Genomic DNA, 14,609 nt, shown 5'->3' on the forward strand with positions numbered 1-14,609 from the left:
TCTAATGTTTAACCATTTACCGGCCGTTGGTGGCGCCCTAATAATTTAAAGGACAAACTTTTGGATAAGTAAAAGGTTTTTTTATATGAACTTCTGCTGCTGTTTTTTAAAATCACATACAGGCTTACTGTACGGAGTCGATTGCCCCAATGTTCATTGCCTTGGTGGCCCATTAAGGGTAACCTTAATTTAAACCATGAACATTTCCGCAATCAGATTGAATAACTCATTGAACATAAATGAGGAACCTTCGGGCAAACCTGGGTGTAGTGGGTTACAGACTTACATATGGGGTGGAGGTTGAAGCAGGGGCAAAATCATGGTTTAGGGGGTTTATTTATTGTATGGAAACATTTATTTGTGGGGGGTTTTCGATCTCAAGTGGGTGTTCAAGCAAGGTTTCAGCAAGTCGAACAACACCAAGTTGTTCAAATTCATAGCACTAAATCAAACATTGTCAAATGGGCAACCTGCAATACTTGTTGTTAAAATATTTATGCTGTATTCTACACTTGGGACAAAACTAATTCTTAAATTTTACGAACTACAAAAGTAAATGACAACATGAGAGAGGTTCTAAGCTTTTAAAAAATTTATTACAAAGTTTTTCTTAGTCAACATGTTACACTTCCAACGAGAAATTAAATGAATAAAAACATCTGGCAATACACCTAATGCATTATCATCCCACTGTCATTTACACTACAGGTAAAACGCTGATTCAACAATGGAAATGCACAGCTATTAAGGCCCTGCTCCGGAGCTCTAGTAACATCATGCCAAGAGATCTTCTTTCATACTTCGATGTCAGTCTTACAAGAACTGGACTAGTCAACTGCTTCTGGGAACTTTTAGGTATGTTACTAAGTCTCCCTCCTTCCGTTTCTTCTTTAACCTTTTAATAGAGACCATAGCGGCCACAAGCGGCTTGTATCAAAACGCCCCCAAGGTTTGGCCTACTTCTGGTCACATAAAGAGGTCAAAGTAAAAGATATGAAATTATCTAATGTAGCATGTAAACATACTATCCAAATTTCTAAACACAAAACTACTAAGTAATACTTAGTCTCCCTTCTTCTGTTTCTTCTTTAATCTTCTTAAACCATTTAAAGACCATAGCCGCCACAAGCGGCTTGTATCAAAACGCCCACAAGGTTTGGCCTTCTTGTGGACACATAAAGAGGTCAAAGTAAAGGTCATAGATGGATATGAAATTATCTAATGTAGTATGTTAACATAGTATCCCAATTTCTAAACACAAAACTTACTACTTTTTAGGCTTGATTTCTGATTGACATTTTCACTGACACAATTTGATTATGTCTGGGCGTTTTGTGATGATTATACAGAAGTGAATGGTCCGAAAAAAGGGTTAAAAGTGACTTGATTTGTTTACTTCAAGAAACCAAAGCCTTACCAAGAGCATAAGAAATACCTTCAATATTCGTCAATCTCTATGAAAGAGAAAGTCATTCAACGAAAAACCAACACAAACCAATGTCATTTCAGTAAAGATTTGTTTCTACTTCCAATAAGGGGCAGCAAATTCTTGTTTAAAAAAACTAAAAAAACAATGAATTAAACAAATTTGATGACCTATGATCGCAGGATGGTGGAGATTTAACGTTTCACAAATCCGTCATCAATAGGTGAAGCACATCGGGCATGTCAAGGTGTCCATCCATAAATCCTGGTACCCAATGCTGAGGCCATAGTTGGTCACTGCGAGGGACCCACTTTATAATTGGGACAACCATGGTCTGGTAACAACTGTTGCCAAATTGCAGCAGAGTGCTAGCCCCATGAGCAGTTTATAGAGTCCCTATCATCCACTGGCAGTTTGTTGCCATAAATGAGAGCTGTTCCGACTCGTAGCAGGTCTTTGCACTATCAACATCTTGCTGAATGTACATATTTATTCAAATTGAAAAGTTCCTGGGGTTTGTAGTCTGCTACTTCATTTCCGGTGTGCTTAGTCCATATTTTGCTTTCATCTTGTCCAGTTCCGCTTGTTTCTTGGCCTGGTCCAGCTTCTTGAACGCCTGGATGGGAGAGAAGGAAATAAAGAGGTAGCAAAATTTGTTATAGCCAATACTACAAAACTTAATTTTCAACCTTTTTAAAAGAAAGTGTACTCTTCTTAATAGACAGATCCATTAAGCTCCGCCCCATTGTGTTTTGAAAAACTGAGCAAAAGACGGGCAAAGTCAGGCCAAATGTCTGCACAATTTGCCATATTGAGAGGGGGGGGGCCTTTTTAAGGATGGTAAAATAACTGTATAATTTGGTTTGAAGGAGTATTTTGAGCTTGGATTACCCCCACCCCAAAATTCGGGCCATGACTTTGCTCAGCTAAGAAAAGAGTGTAGGCAGAAGTAAACCTGCTAACATACACTCTGGCGATATTATATGTTAATCAGTAATAACAAGTAAGATAACTTGATAGACTTTCATTTCATTTCATTTCATATAAACCGCATTTCGAGGACCACAGGCCAAATTGAATATTATTTACTAACAGAAATTTAGAATGAAAAGTAAAAATGTCAAGAAAGTTACAAATAGGATTAAAAAGCTTACTCTGTTAGGTTGGTAGTACAGGACAACGAGGTATCGGCCACAGACATTGAAACCTGAGAGATGATCGCATGCATTCTTAGCATCGAAGATGTCTTCATACACAACATATGCTGTTCCTTTGGTGTCTGGGTTGGTACCACTGGAATATTCAAATATACAACAACAATAATGAAATGGGATGGCCTGAACTTGAAGGATTTATCAGTGCACTTGTTATCATTGGACAAGGTATACAGATCTGGTTAGTGCCCAAAAGTTTGGGGCATGTTGGGTGATGCATTTATACAAAGTTAAACTTTGGAGGGATGTTGGTTGGTGGATAAAGAAAGTTTGAATTCCAAGCCAACTGGAAAAAAATGTGAAAAAAAATAAGTCATTGCAAGTTACATTAAAACAATTATGTCTTGGTTGGTCACAACGCGAATACTTTGAAGACTAGTACACAAACTACTTCAAAGTTACAGTTGTTTCGTCACATTTTAATGTAAATTTGGTTTGTGCAGCAAATGTGCATTGTTACCAAGGTAACAGGAAAACAAATCACGGTGTTGGTTGCTATGCAAAGGCCCGCCTGAACCAGGTACGTAGCAACAATTTTTTTAAGTCTAAATTTTTTTTTACTAACTTTGTTTTCTTTTGTTATATACTTTGTTGTGATCTCTTGTCAAACTTTAGGCCTACATGTATATGTCTGTCAAGTGTCAAATTATGCCCTTCATTAGTTTTCTTATTAATTATGCAAACAAAGTGTGCTTTGGAGGGAATATCCAAATTGTAGAATACTTTTCCAGCCAGTCAGTCATCAATGTTCTCTTTTCTAAAACTCAATGCTAAACAGAAACAAATAATAAATCTGCAAGTTCATAGCGTGTACAAATATTATTAATTTAACACAATTCCCCTTTAAACTGTTAAAACAAAGAAATTATTGATTGAATGATTGATAATTAAAACAAAAACTCATTTATTGTTAGTTTGAGTTCAAACAATATCAACACAATCCACCATAACTATGACAATCTTGTGCAATATTGCACCATACAAAATTGCTGAGTCATGCTAATTTGCATATTTCCCAGCATGCCTAAGTAAAGAAGAAAAACCCTCATAAATACAAATTGACGCCATAGATTCTTTCTAAAAATACATTGCGGGAGGCAGATAAATTAAGGCTCTTACCCAAATATATTTGTATGGTGGTCAGTGTGGAAAAAAATCATGAATTCTACCAACTTTTATGGTTAACACCCATGAGTAAATTTTTCAGAGAATATTGGTGTATATAGGTGACTGGCGGCAGATTAATCAGATGTGTTGTATGAAAGGAGAGAAGGTTAGCACTCCCCTTGACAAGGACGGAAGACGCCGTGAGGCGTTTATAACACACAAATGGTTAAGGCAATGCCATTACTTTGTGGCATCTAACCAAGTTTTTTTTTGTGTTCTAAGCACAGAACACCTATTTGAGAATTTCTTTGTCAATACCTGGGACAGTTTGGACACAAGACCAGGTTTAAATGTGCGATATGAATACAGTTTTTCTTTCTAGCCTATTTCACTCCGCGTAGGAGGAAAAACTCTTCACCAATACTCCATTTCATTCTATCCTGAGCTGTCTGTTGCCAAACAATGCATCTCTTTGGTCATCTCTCCGTCTTCTGTATCAAAGTGCTTAAAAAATACCTGACCTTATTAGTCAAAAGAGAGCGCTATGAGATGATTTGTTGGCGCGCAAAATTACCAACTCTAATTAAGCGGCATTTTTGGCTCGCGAAAGTATAAAACTTGCAGGTAACAGTTTTAAACTTAAGAGATGAGCTATTCAACAACGAGTTCATGGTTTTGGCTAAACTGTCCGATTTGTTCTCAACATTTACATTTTTTTAGAAGTGCTACTACTAGTAGTACTACCCTTCTTGTTTTACCTATTAGACTAACATGACTATTTTTATTAGGTTTTTTGTATGCTTTTAACGGAAAAGTATGAATGGAAATCAAAGTGTGTTGAAATCCCCTTTAAAATAGTTGTTTAAACACGGTGAGGCCTGATTCTTGATAAATTTAACTTGACTTTGCTTCGGTAAAAATATCAAGAACGGGGCCTTCCAGTCTGTTTGCCTAATACCCCTTCATGCATTTTGAATCCCTTATTGAAATAAGAAAGAACCAAGCTCTATTATTCTTGTCTATTAACAAGGATGAGACTTAAGAGAAAGGACAAAAGCATTTAGTTTCTAACTGAATTTTCTTTTAGCTTTTTTTTTTTTTTTCTCTTCCTTTGTTACAGCGCCTTGAGCTTTTGAGCACCTTTTAGTGGATTTGTTTACTTTATAATTTTTTTTTAAGAGGGCAGAAATACTTACACTCTGATCTGTCTTATTGCGCCATACTTCCCAAATATATCATACATCTCCTCTGCAGTGATCTTGTATGGGAGATTACGGATGTACAGAATGCGGTTAACTTCTGGCGGTAATCTCACCTGTGCAAGAGGTAATAAAAGGATTAGAAAAATAACAAAACTTATTAATACAAATGTAAAAAAATTATTTCAGCCAGCAATTTTGCACAGAAAATGTCTTCGTCCTCCGGCCTACTATGGTCAGAAGGATTTAAAATTAAAAGTAAAGAAGGGCTTTATCACAAGACCTTTAAATGCAAACAATGCTTCCTTGCATCAATTTTAAATTAAAGCTTTTTTGGTCGTCCTTTAATATTTGCGGAGTGATTTTTTTGAAGTAAAAATGCTCACAAAGACACTGCTGACTAACATAGCTCAGATCTTCTTTTTAGTTGATTAAGTTAGTCTGTGCTCCCAACAAAGAACACATTTCATAAAAACATATTGAGCCTCAATTTGGCGAGTTTTAAAAAAGAGCTCTCTCTGCTGGTAGGTGTGTAAACTGACGGTCAAAACCTTTTGATTGAACAGGATTGATGAAAAGATTTCCATTTCCTGCCCTGTAGTGTTACCACTTTTTCACTATTTCTTTTACATTTTCATTCTAAATTCTATTCTCTATTCTCAATCTCATTTTTTGCAAATTTTGGTTGTAAATTGTGAGAAAATAGATTTAGCCTACTTTACTTTTTAGTTTAAAATAAATGAAAAGGTGGTGGCATGATATGGAAATATTTTTCTTCGAACGGTAGGAGTGGACAAACTCGACCCTCACACAGGGGACAGTGACTGGACAGCAGTGGTGAAGTACCCAATTACCCATAGTCCACACACAGTCACACTGTGCCATGGATTGGGTGCATGCCACCTGTGTACAACACCAGCATGACCAACGCGTCAACAGCAAAAGAAAAACGAAGAAGTCATCGATCGTTATTCAACATAAGATAATATACATAGAAATGGATGATATTGACAATTTTTATTAACATAAGTGTTATTGAAAGGTACATGCACACGTCAGATATGTTTAAACTTTAACACGTTCCTCGGAAATATGCATTTTAAGGTTATTTGTTTTTCTTACATTCTGTCGACGGGCTGCTTGCATCGCCATCTTGAAAAAAATTGTCGTGCATTAAACGTTACTGTGAACAAAATGTATATTTAAAAAAATATTATTTGGCAATAAAGTAAAAATAATATTAACATTAAATAACCAAATGATATATTTTGTATCTAATCATATTTATTTAAAAAGACTTGTGTGAAAATTAGTATTTATTGTTGTCTTTTTACTTTACAAAAATAGTTCATTGGTGACGAAGGCTGAATGAAATCACGATCTACAGGTAAATAATTATAAAGTGATGAAAAGATAAACATCATATACACGTTAAATTATCTGAAATCATATTGGGACGTGAATGAAAAATTATTGAAATTCATGTGTGGACCTCTTTTCCAGGTGAATTTTCGCTAAATTGAACAGACTTCTCGCTTTTGAAAGGACACTTTGAAGCCAGAAAGATGGATAACAACGGCTTGCCTGCCCCAGTAGATCACATGTACTCGGATATTGCCACCACAGGTAGGTAAAATATAAACCCATCTGCTCTGCTCTGGCGACCATTCACTGTCACTCGGAATCAGATTCTGAGAATTCAGGACACGTCACGACCGATCCGACTTCAAAACAAACTCCCAATATCAGACTTAACTAAATTTCATGTTGTTAATGTTTATATTACCAGTTATGGTTTACCTTTCCTAACAAACAATAAATAAATTATAAAGGGCAACCAAAGAATAACAACGGGAATTCATTGACAATAATTTATAAAGAAATGACTAGGCCTGGGCGAATTATTCGAATATCCGGTTAATGGCAAATAGGTTTTCCTATCCGTAACCGCGAATGCCTTTTTTTTCTTAACCGGATATCCGCATAGGGCGCAAATACCTGTGTACAAACCGGATAATTCTGTAATAACAACCGAGTAACCGGATATTCTTTAACTATCCGAAAATATCCGCGGACGTCGGGCGACAACGGATATAAATGTTTCGTCTGAATCCTTATGAAACTTCTGTTAAGACAGCATAAAACAGTATAAATTAAGTATTTTACTATGCTCACCTCCTTGAAGAGTTAAAACAATGACATTTCTGACGTAATTTGTCCAAAGATTACACAAGTTTTCCTGCACGTAGAGTCTATCACGATCAAAAGAAAAAGCAAATCGCCATCTTTAAATTAGATCCGGTCATTTTTATGAATGAACCGAGTGACACTGTCTTAAACTAATATCAATCCGCCCATAAGATCTCATTCACAAACGAACAGTGCCCTCTATTGGCAAAAAAATTTTTTAAAAATTTATATATTTTTTTAAATAGCGCCCTCTCGTGGCGAAAAAAATTATTCGAGTATCCGGTTAATTTCGGATAGTTGGCCAGCGGTATCCGAATAACAAAATTTCACTATTCGCCCAGCACTAGAAATGACTGACCATGGAGGTAGAATTCTGACCATAGAGGATTTCTGACCAAGTGACAAAAAAGTCACCAATCACAGAAGTGAATCGACAGAAGTGACACTGCTGTACGAACGTGACCACTGTGGCAGTGATGTTGACAGACATCAGTCAAGTCCATTTGTGATAAACAGAACCCGTTCAACATCTAGATAATAGTTGCGCGTAGCCTAACCCTCCTCCCGACGGCTGCCAGGCCAGAGGGTTACGATATTCTTTTGAGTGGCAAAAGTGTGGCCTTTAGAATTTGTGTCATGATTTTTGAAAGTGGTAAAAATGGGGAAAATCTGGTGACTAGCTGTCAAAACTATACGTGTTGGACTAGATTGTCATTTGCCGCTCGAAAGAATCTCGTAACCCTCCGGCCTGGCGGCCGTCGGGAGGAGGGTTACGTTATCGCAACTTCATCTAGATAATCTAGACAAGTTTTAAATGTTCAAAGTTTTAAAGTGGACGTCAGAAATGATTGATAAACAGAAAAGTTTTTTCCCCTTTTGTTTTCTAAAAAAGGTGGGCATGGTCACGATGTGTGGGGGCGGGAAGTTTTTGTTTGGACTTTGTAATGTTGTAAGGTAAATAAACAATTTGAAAACAATGTCTAAAATTGTAGTACAGAACACTTTATTTATTTGATTGGTCACGATAGTAATACTTAGTATAAAAAGTCCTCTATTGTTTATTTGTTTGGAATTGGAAATAAAGTGAATTGAATTGAGTTTTACTTGAATTTTTTATAATTTCTTCTTTATTGAATTATTCTAACTGTCCGACCGTATTGATTAATGTTAACTTGTATTCTATTATGACCTCATCATAGCAATAATTGTTATCCTTGATCCTCCCGGCAATAGTAGACTGGAAGGAATACAAGGACAATATTATTAGTTATAAGTTAGCCTGGAGGCTAACTTATAGGCCATGGCCTCTGTTTCCCCCAGTGGTCTTGGCCTCTGTTGCCCCCAGTGGTCTTGGCCTCTGTTTCCCTCAGTGGTCTTGGCCTATGTTTCCCCCAGTGGTCTTGGTCTCTGTTGTCCCCAGTGGTCTTGGCCTCTGTTGCCCCCAGTGGTCTTGGCCTCTGTTTCCCCCAGTGGTCTTGGCCTCTGTTGCCCCCCAGTGGTCTTGGCCTATGTTTCCCCCAGTGGTCTTGGTCTCTGTTGCCCCCAGTAGTCTTGGCCTCTGTTGTCCCCAGTGGTCTTGGCTTATGTTGCCCTAGTGGTCTTGGCGTCTGTTTCCCCCAGTGGTCTTGGCCTCTGTTGCCCCAGTGGTCTTGGCCTCTGTTTCCCTCAGTGGTCTTGGCCTATGTTTCCCCCAGTGGTCTTGGTCTCTGTTGTCCCCAGTGGTCTTGGCCTCTGTTGCCCCCAGTGGTCTTGGCCTCTGTTTCCCCCAGTGGTCTTGGCCTCTGTTGCCCCCCAGTGGTCTTGGCCTATGTTTCCCCCAGTGGTCTTGGTCTCTGTTGCCCCCAGTAGTCTTGGCCTCTGTTGTCCCCAGTGGTCTTGGCTTATGTTGCCCTAGTGGTCTTGGCCTCTGTTTCCCCCAGTGGTCTTGGCCTCTGTTGCCCCCCAGTGGTCTTGGCCTATGTTTCCCCCAGTGGTCTTGGTCTCTGTTGCCCCCAGTAGTCTTGGCCTCTGTTGCCCCCAGTGGTCTTGGCTTATGTTGCCCTAGTGGTCTTGGCCTCTGTTGCCCCCAGTGGTCTTGGCCTATGTTGCCCCCAGTGGTCTTGGCCTCTGTTTCCCCCAGTGGTCTTGGCCTCTGTTTCCCTCAGTGGTCTTGGCCTATGTTTCCCCCAGTGGTCTTGGTCTCTGTTGTCCCCAGTGGTCTTGGCCTCTGTTTCCCCCAGTGGTCTTGGCCTCTGTTTCCCCCAGTGGTCTTGGCCTCTGTTGCCCCCCAGTGGTCTTGGCCTATGTTTCCCCCAGTGGTCTTGGTCTCTGTTGCCCCCAGTAGTCTTGGCCTCTGTTGTCCCCAGTGGTCTTGGCCTCTGTTGTCCCCAGTGGTCTTGGCCTCTGTTTCCCCCAGTGGTCTTGGCCTCTGTTGTCCCCAGTGGTCTTGGCCTCTGTTGTCCCCAGTGGTCTTGGCCTCTGTTGTCCCCAGTGGTCTTGGCCTATGTTGCCCCCAGTGGTCTTGGCCTCTGTTGTCCCCAGTGGTCTTGGCCTCTGTTGTCCCCAGTGGTCTTGGCCTCTGTTTCCCCCAGTGGTCTTGGCCTCTGTTTCCCCCAGTGGTCTTGGCCTCTGTTGTCCCCAGTGGTCTTGGCCTCTGTTGCCCCCAGTGGTCTTGGCCTATGTTGCCCCCAGTTGTCTTGGCCTCTGTTGCCCCCAGTGGTCTTGGCCTCTGTTGCCCCCAGTGGTCTTGGCCTCTGTTTCCCCCAGTGGTCTTGGCCTCTGTTGTCCCCAGTGGTCTTGGCCTCTGTTGCCCTAGTGGTCTTGGCCTCTGTTGTCCCCAGTGGTCTTGGCCTCTGTTGCCCCAGTGGTCTTGGCCTCTGTTGCCCCAGTGGTCTTGGCCTCTGATTCCCCCAGTGGTCTTGGCCTCTGTTGCCCCCAGTGGTCTTGGCCTATGTTGCCCCAGTGGTCTTGGCCTCTGTTGTCCCCAGTGGTCTTGGCCTCTGTTTCCCCCAGTGTTCTTGGCCTCTGTTGCCCCCAGTGGTCTTGGCCTCTGTTGCCCCCAGTGGTCTTGGCCTATGTTGCCCCAGTGGTCTTGGCCTCTGTTTCCCCCAGTGGTCTTGGCCTCTGTTTCCCCCAGTGGTCTTGGCCTCTGTTGCCCCAGTGGTCTTGGCCTCTGTTGCACCCAGTGGTCTTGGCCTCTGTTGTCCCCAGTGGTCTTGCCCTCTGTTGCCCCAGTGGTCTTGGCCTTTGTTTCCCCCAGTGGTCTTGACCTCTGTTTCCCCCAGTAGTCTTGGCCTATGTTGCCCCAGTGGTCTTGGCTTATGTTGCCCCAGTGGTCTTGGCCTCTGTTGCCCCCAGTGGTCTTGGCTTATGTTGCCCTAGTGGTCTTGGCCTATGTTGTCCCCAGTGGTCTTGGTCTCTGTTGTCCCCAGTGGTCTTGGCCTCTGTTGCCCCCAGTGGTCTTGGCTTATGTTGCCCCAGTGGTCTTGGCCTCTGTTTCCCCCAGTGGTCTTGGCCTCTGTTTCCCCCAGTGGTCTTGACCTCTGTTTCCCCCAGTAGTCTTGGCCTATGTTGCCCCAGTGGTCTTGGCTTATGTTGCCCCAGTGGTCTTGGCCTCTGTTGCCCCCAGTGGTCTTGGCTTATGTTGCCCTAGTGGTCTTGGCCTATGTTGTCCCCAGTGGTCTTGGTCTCTGTTGTCCCCAGTGGTCTTGGCCTCTGTTGCCCCCAGTGGTCTTGGCTTATGTTGCCCCAGTGGTCTTGGCCTCTGTTTCCCCCAGTGGTCTTGGCCTCTGTTGCCCCTAGTGGTCTTGGCCTCTGTTGCCCCTAGTGGTCTTGGCCTCTGTTGCCCCAGTGGTCTTAGCCTATGTTGCCCTAGTGGTCTTGGGTTCTGTTGCCCCCAGTGGTCTTGGCCTCTGTTGTCCCCAGTGGTCTTGGCCTTTGTTGCCCCCAGTGGTCTTGGCCTCTGTTGCCCCCAGTGGTCTTGGTCTCTGTTGCCCCAGTGGTCTTGGCCTCTGTTGCCCCAGTGGTCTTGGCCTCTGTTGCCCCAGTGGTCTTGGCCTTTGTTGCCCCCAGTGGTCTTGACCTCTGTTGCCCCCAGTGGTCTTGGCTTATGTTGCCCCCAGTGGTCTTGGCCTCTGTTGCCCCAGTGGTCTTGGCCTTTGTTTCCCCCAGTGGTCTTGACCTCTGTTGTCCCCAGTGGTCTTGGCCTCTGTTGCCCCAGTGGTCTTGGCCTCTGTTGCCCCAGTGGTCTTGGCCTCTGTTGCCCCAGTGGTCTTGGCCTTTGTTGCCCCCAGTGGTCTTGACCTCTGTTGCCCCCAGTGGTCTTGGCTTATGTTGTCCCCAGTGGTCTTGGCCTCTGTTGCCCCCCAGTGGTCTTGGCCTATGTTTCCCCCAGTGGTCTTGGTCTCTGTTGCCCCCAGTAGTCTTGGCCTCTGTTGCCCCCAGTGGTCTTGGCTTATGTTGCCCTAGTGGTCTTGGCCTCTGTTGCCCCCAGTGGTCTTGGCCTATGTTGCCCCCAGTGGTCTTGGCCTCTGTTTCCCCCAGTGGTCTTGGCCTCTGTTTCCCTCAGTGGTCTTGGCCTATGTTTCCCCCAGTGGTCTTGGTCTCTGTTGTCCCCAGTGGTCTTGGCCTCTGTTTCCCCCAGTGGTCTTGGCCTCTGTTTCCCCCAGTGGTCTTGGCCTCTGTTGCCCCCCAGTGGTCTTGGCCTATGTTTCCCCCAGTGGTCTTGGTCTCTGTTGCCCCCAGTAGTCTTGGCCTCTGTTGTCCCCAGTGGTCTTGGCCTCTGTTGTCCCCAGTGGTCTTGGCCTCTGTTTCCCCCAGTGGTCTTGGCCTCTGTTGTCCCCAGTGGTCTTGGCCTCTGTTGTCCCCAGTGGTCTTGGCCTCTGTTGTCCCCAGTGGTCTTGGCCTATGTTGCCCCCAGTGGTCTTGGCCTCTGTTGTCCCCAGTGGTCTTGGCCTCTGTTGTCCCCAGTGGTCTTGGCCTCTGTTTCCCCCAGTGGTCTTGGCCTCTGTTTCCCCCAGTGGTCTTGGCCTCTGTTGTCCCCAGTGGTCTTGGCCTCTGTTGCCCCCAGTGGTCTTGGCCTATGTTGCCCCCAGTTGTCTTGGCCTCTGTTGCCCCCAGTGGTCTTGGCCTCTGTTGCCCCCAGTGGTCTTGGCCTCTGTTTCCCCCAGTGGTCTTGGCCTCTGTTGTCCCCAGTGGTCTTGGCCTCTGTTGCCCTAGTGGTCTTGGCCTCTGTTGTCCCCAGTGGTCTTGGCCTCTGTTGCCCCAGTGGTCTTGGCCTCTGTTGCCCCAGTGGTCTTGGCCTCTGATTCCCCCAGTGGTCTTGGCCTCTGTTGCCCCCAGTGGTCTTGGCCTATGTTGCCCCAGTGGTCTTGGCCTCTGTTGTCCCCAGTGGTCTTGGCCTCTGTTTCCCCCAGTGTTCTTGGCCTCTGTTGCCCCCAGTGGTCTTGGCCTCTGTTGCCCCCAGTGGTCTTGGCCTATGTTGCCCCAGTGGTCTTGGCCTCTGTTTCCCCCAGTGGTCTTGGCCTCTGTTTCCCCCAGTGGTCTTGGCCTCTGTTGCCCCAGTGGTCTTGGCCTCTGTTGCACCCAGTGGTCTTGGCCTCTGTTGTCCCCAGTGGTCTTGCCCTCTGTTGCCCCAGTGGTCTTGGCCTTTGTTTCCCCCAGTGGTCTTGACCTCTGTTTCCCCCAGTAGTCTTGGCCTATGTTGCCCCAGTGGTCTTGGCTTATGTTGCCCCAGTGGTCTTGGCCTCTGTTGCCCCCAGTGGTCTTGGCTTATGTTGCCCTAGTGGTCTTGGCCTATGTTGTCCCCAGTGGTCTTGGTCTCTGTTGTCCCCAGTGGTCTTGGCCTCTGTTGCCCCCAGTGGTCTTGGCTTATGTTGCCCCAGTGGTCTTGGCCTCTGTTTCCCCCAGTGGTCTTGGCCTCTGTTTCCCCCAGTGGTCTTGACCTCTGTTTCCCCCAGTAGTCTTGGCCTATGTTGCCCCAGTGGTCTTGGCTTATGTTGCCCCAGTGGTCTTGGCCTCTGTTGCCCCCAGTGGTCTTGGCTTATGTTGCCCTAGTGGTCTTGGCCTATGTTGTCCCCAGTGGTCTTGGTCTCTGTTGTCCCCAGTGGTCTTGGCCTCTGTTGCCCCCAGTGGTCTTGGCTTATGTTGCCCCAGTGGTCTTGGCCTCTGTTTCCCCCAGTGGTCTTGGCCTCTGTTGCCCCTGGTGGTCTTGGCCTCTGTTGCCCCTAGTGGTCTTGGCCTCTGTTGCCCCAGTGGTCTTAGCCTATGTTGCCCTAGTGGTCTTGGGTTCTGTTGCCCCCAGTGGTCTTGGCCTCTGTTGTCCCCAGTGGTCTTGGCCTTTGTTGCCCCCAGTGGTCTTGGCCTCTGTTGCCCCCAGTGGTCTTGGTCTCTGTTGCCCCAGTGGTCTTGGCCTCTGTTGCCCCAGTGGTCTTGGCCTCTGTTGCCCCAGTGGTCTTGGCCTTTGTTGCCCCCAGTGGTCTTGACCTCTGTTGCCCCCAGTGGTCTTGGCTTATGTTGCCCCCAGTGGTCTTGGCCTCTGTTGCCCCAGTGGTCTTGGCCTTTGTTTCCCCCAGTGGTCTTGACCTCTGTTGTCCCCAGTGGTCTTGGCCTCTGTTGCCCCAGTGGTCTTGGCCTCTGTTGCCCCAGTGGTCTTGGCCTCTGTTGCCCCAGTGGTCTTGGCCTTTGTTGCCCCCAGTGGTCTTGACCTCTGTTGCCCCCAGTGGTCTTGGCTTATGTTGTCCCCAGTGGTCTTGGCCTCTGTTGCCCCCAGTGGTCTTGGCCTTTGTTTCCCCCAGTGGTCTTGGCCTCTGTTGTCCCCAGTGGTCTTGCCCTCTGTTGCCCCAGTGGTCTTGGCCTTTGTTTCCCCCAGTGGTCTTGACCTCTGTTGTCCCCAGTGGTCTTGGCCTCTGTTGCCCCCAGTGGTCTTGGCCTCTGTTGCCCCCAGTGGTCTTGACCTCTGTTGTCCCCAGTGGTCTTGGCCTCTGTTGCCCCCAGTGGTCTTGGTCTCTGTTGCCCCCAGTGGTCTTGACCTCTGTTGTCCCCAGTGGTCTTGGCCTCTGTTGTCCCCAGTGGTCTTGGCCTCTGTTGCCCCCAGTGGTCTTGACCTCTGTTGTCCCCAGTGGTCTTGGCCTCTGTTGTCCCCAGTGGTCTTGGCCTCTGTTGCCCCCAGTGGTCTTGGCCTCTGTTGCCCCCAGTGGTCTTGACCTCTGTTGTCCCCAGTGGTCTTGGCCTCTGTTGCCCCCAGTGGTCTTGGTCTCTGTTGCCCCCAGTGGTCTTGACCTCTGTTGTCCCCAGTGGTCTTGGCCTCTGTTGCCCCCAGTGGTCTTGGCCTCTGTTGCCCCCAGTGGTCTTGGCTTATGTTGCCCTAGTGGTCTTGGCCTCTGTTGTCCCCAGTGGTCTTGCCCTCTGTTGCCCCAGTGGTCTTGGCCTTTGTTTCCCCCAGTGGTCTTGACCTCTGTTGTCCCCAGTGGTCTTGGCCTCTGTTGCCCCAGTGGT

At 46.0% G+C, this 14,609-nt stretch overlaps 1 protein-coding gene and 1 non-coding gene across 2 annotated transcripts; one reads left to right on the forward strand and one right to left on the reverse strand.

Moving 5' to 3' along the window:
* Positions 1–574: 574 nt before the first annotated feature.
* Positions 575–6,129, reverse strand: LOC139949456 (splicing factor 3B subunit 6-like). The gene is made up of 4 exons (XM_071947799.1): positions 6,069–6,129; positions 4,944–5,062; positions 2,581–2,719; positions 575–2,042 (listed from the first exon to the last, which is right to left on the reverse strand). The coding sequence occupies exons 1-4, from the start codon at positions 6,096–6,098 to the stop codon at positions 1,953–1,955; spliced, it is 378 nt and encodes a 125-aa protein (XP_071803900.1). The 5' UTR covers positions 6,099–6,129; the 3' UTR covers positions 575–1,952.
* On the forward strand, positions 3,892–4,017 carry LOC139950194 (U6atac minor spliceosomal RNA). Its single transcript, XR_011787625.1, has one exon. It is a non-coding gene; the product is annotated as a U6atac minor spliceosomal RNA (small nuclear RNA).
* Positions 6,130–14,609: the final 8,480 nt, after the last annotated feature.

Source organism: Asterias amurensis, chromosome 17, assembly GCF_032118995.1.
Source record: "Asterias amurensis chromosome 17, ASM3211899v1".
Classification (NCBI taxonomy): Eukaryota; Metazoa; Echinodermata; class Asteroidea; order Forcipulatida; family Asteriidae; genus Asterias; species Asterias amurensis.

Bases quoted from the DNA above. Each gene is read 5' to 3' on its own strand.
- LOC139949456 (XM_071947799.1), bottom strand. From the start codon at position 6,098: ATGGCGATGCAAGCAGCCCGTCGACAGAAT. The intron at 2,720-4,943 runs GTAAGTATTTCT...TGAATATTCCAG, and splicing joins GCAATAAGACAGATCAGAGT to TGGTACCAACCCAGACACCA. The intron at 2,043-2,580 runs GTAAGCTTTTTA...TCTCCCATCCAG, and splicing joins TGTACTACCAACCTAACAGA to GCGTTCAAGAAGCTGGACCA.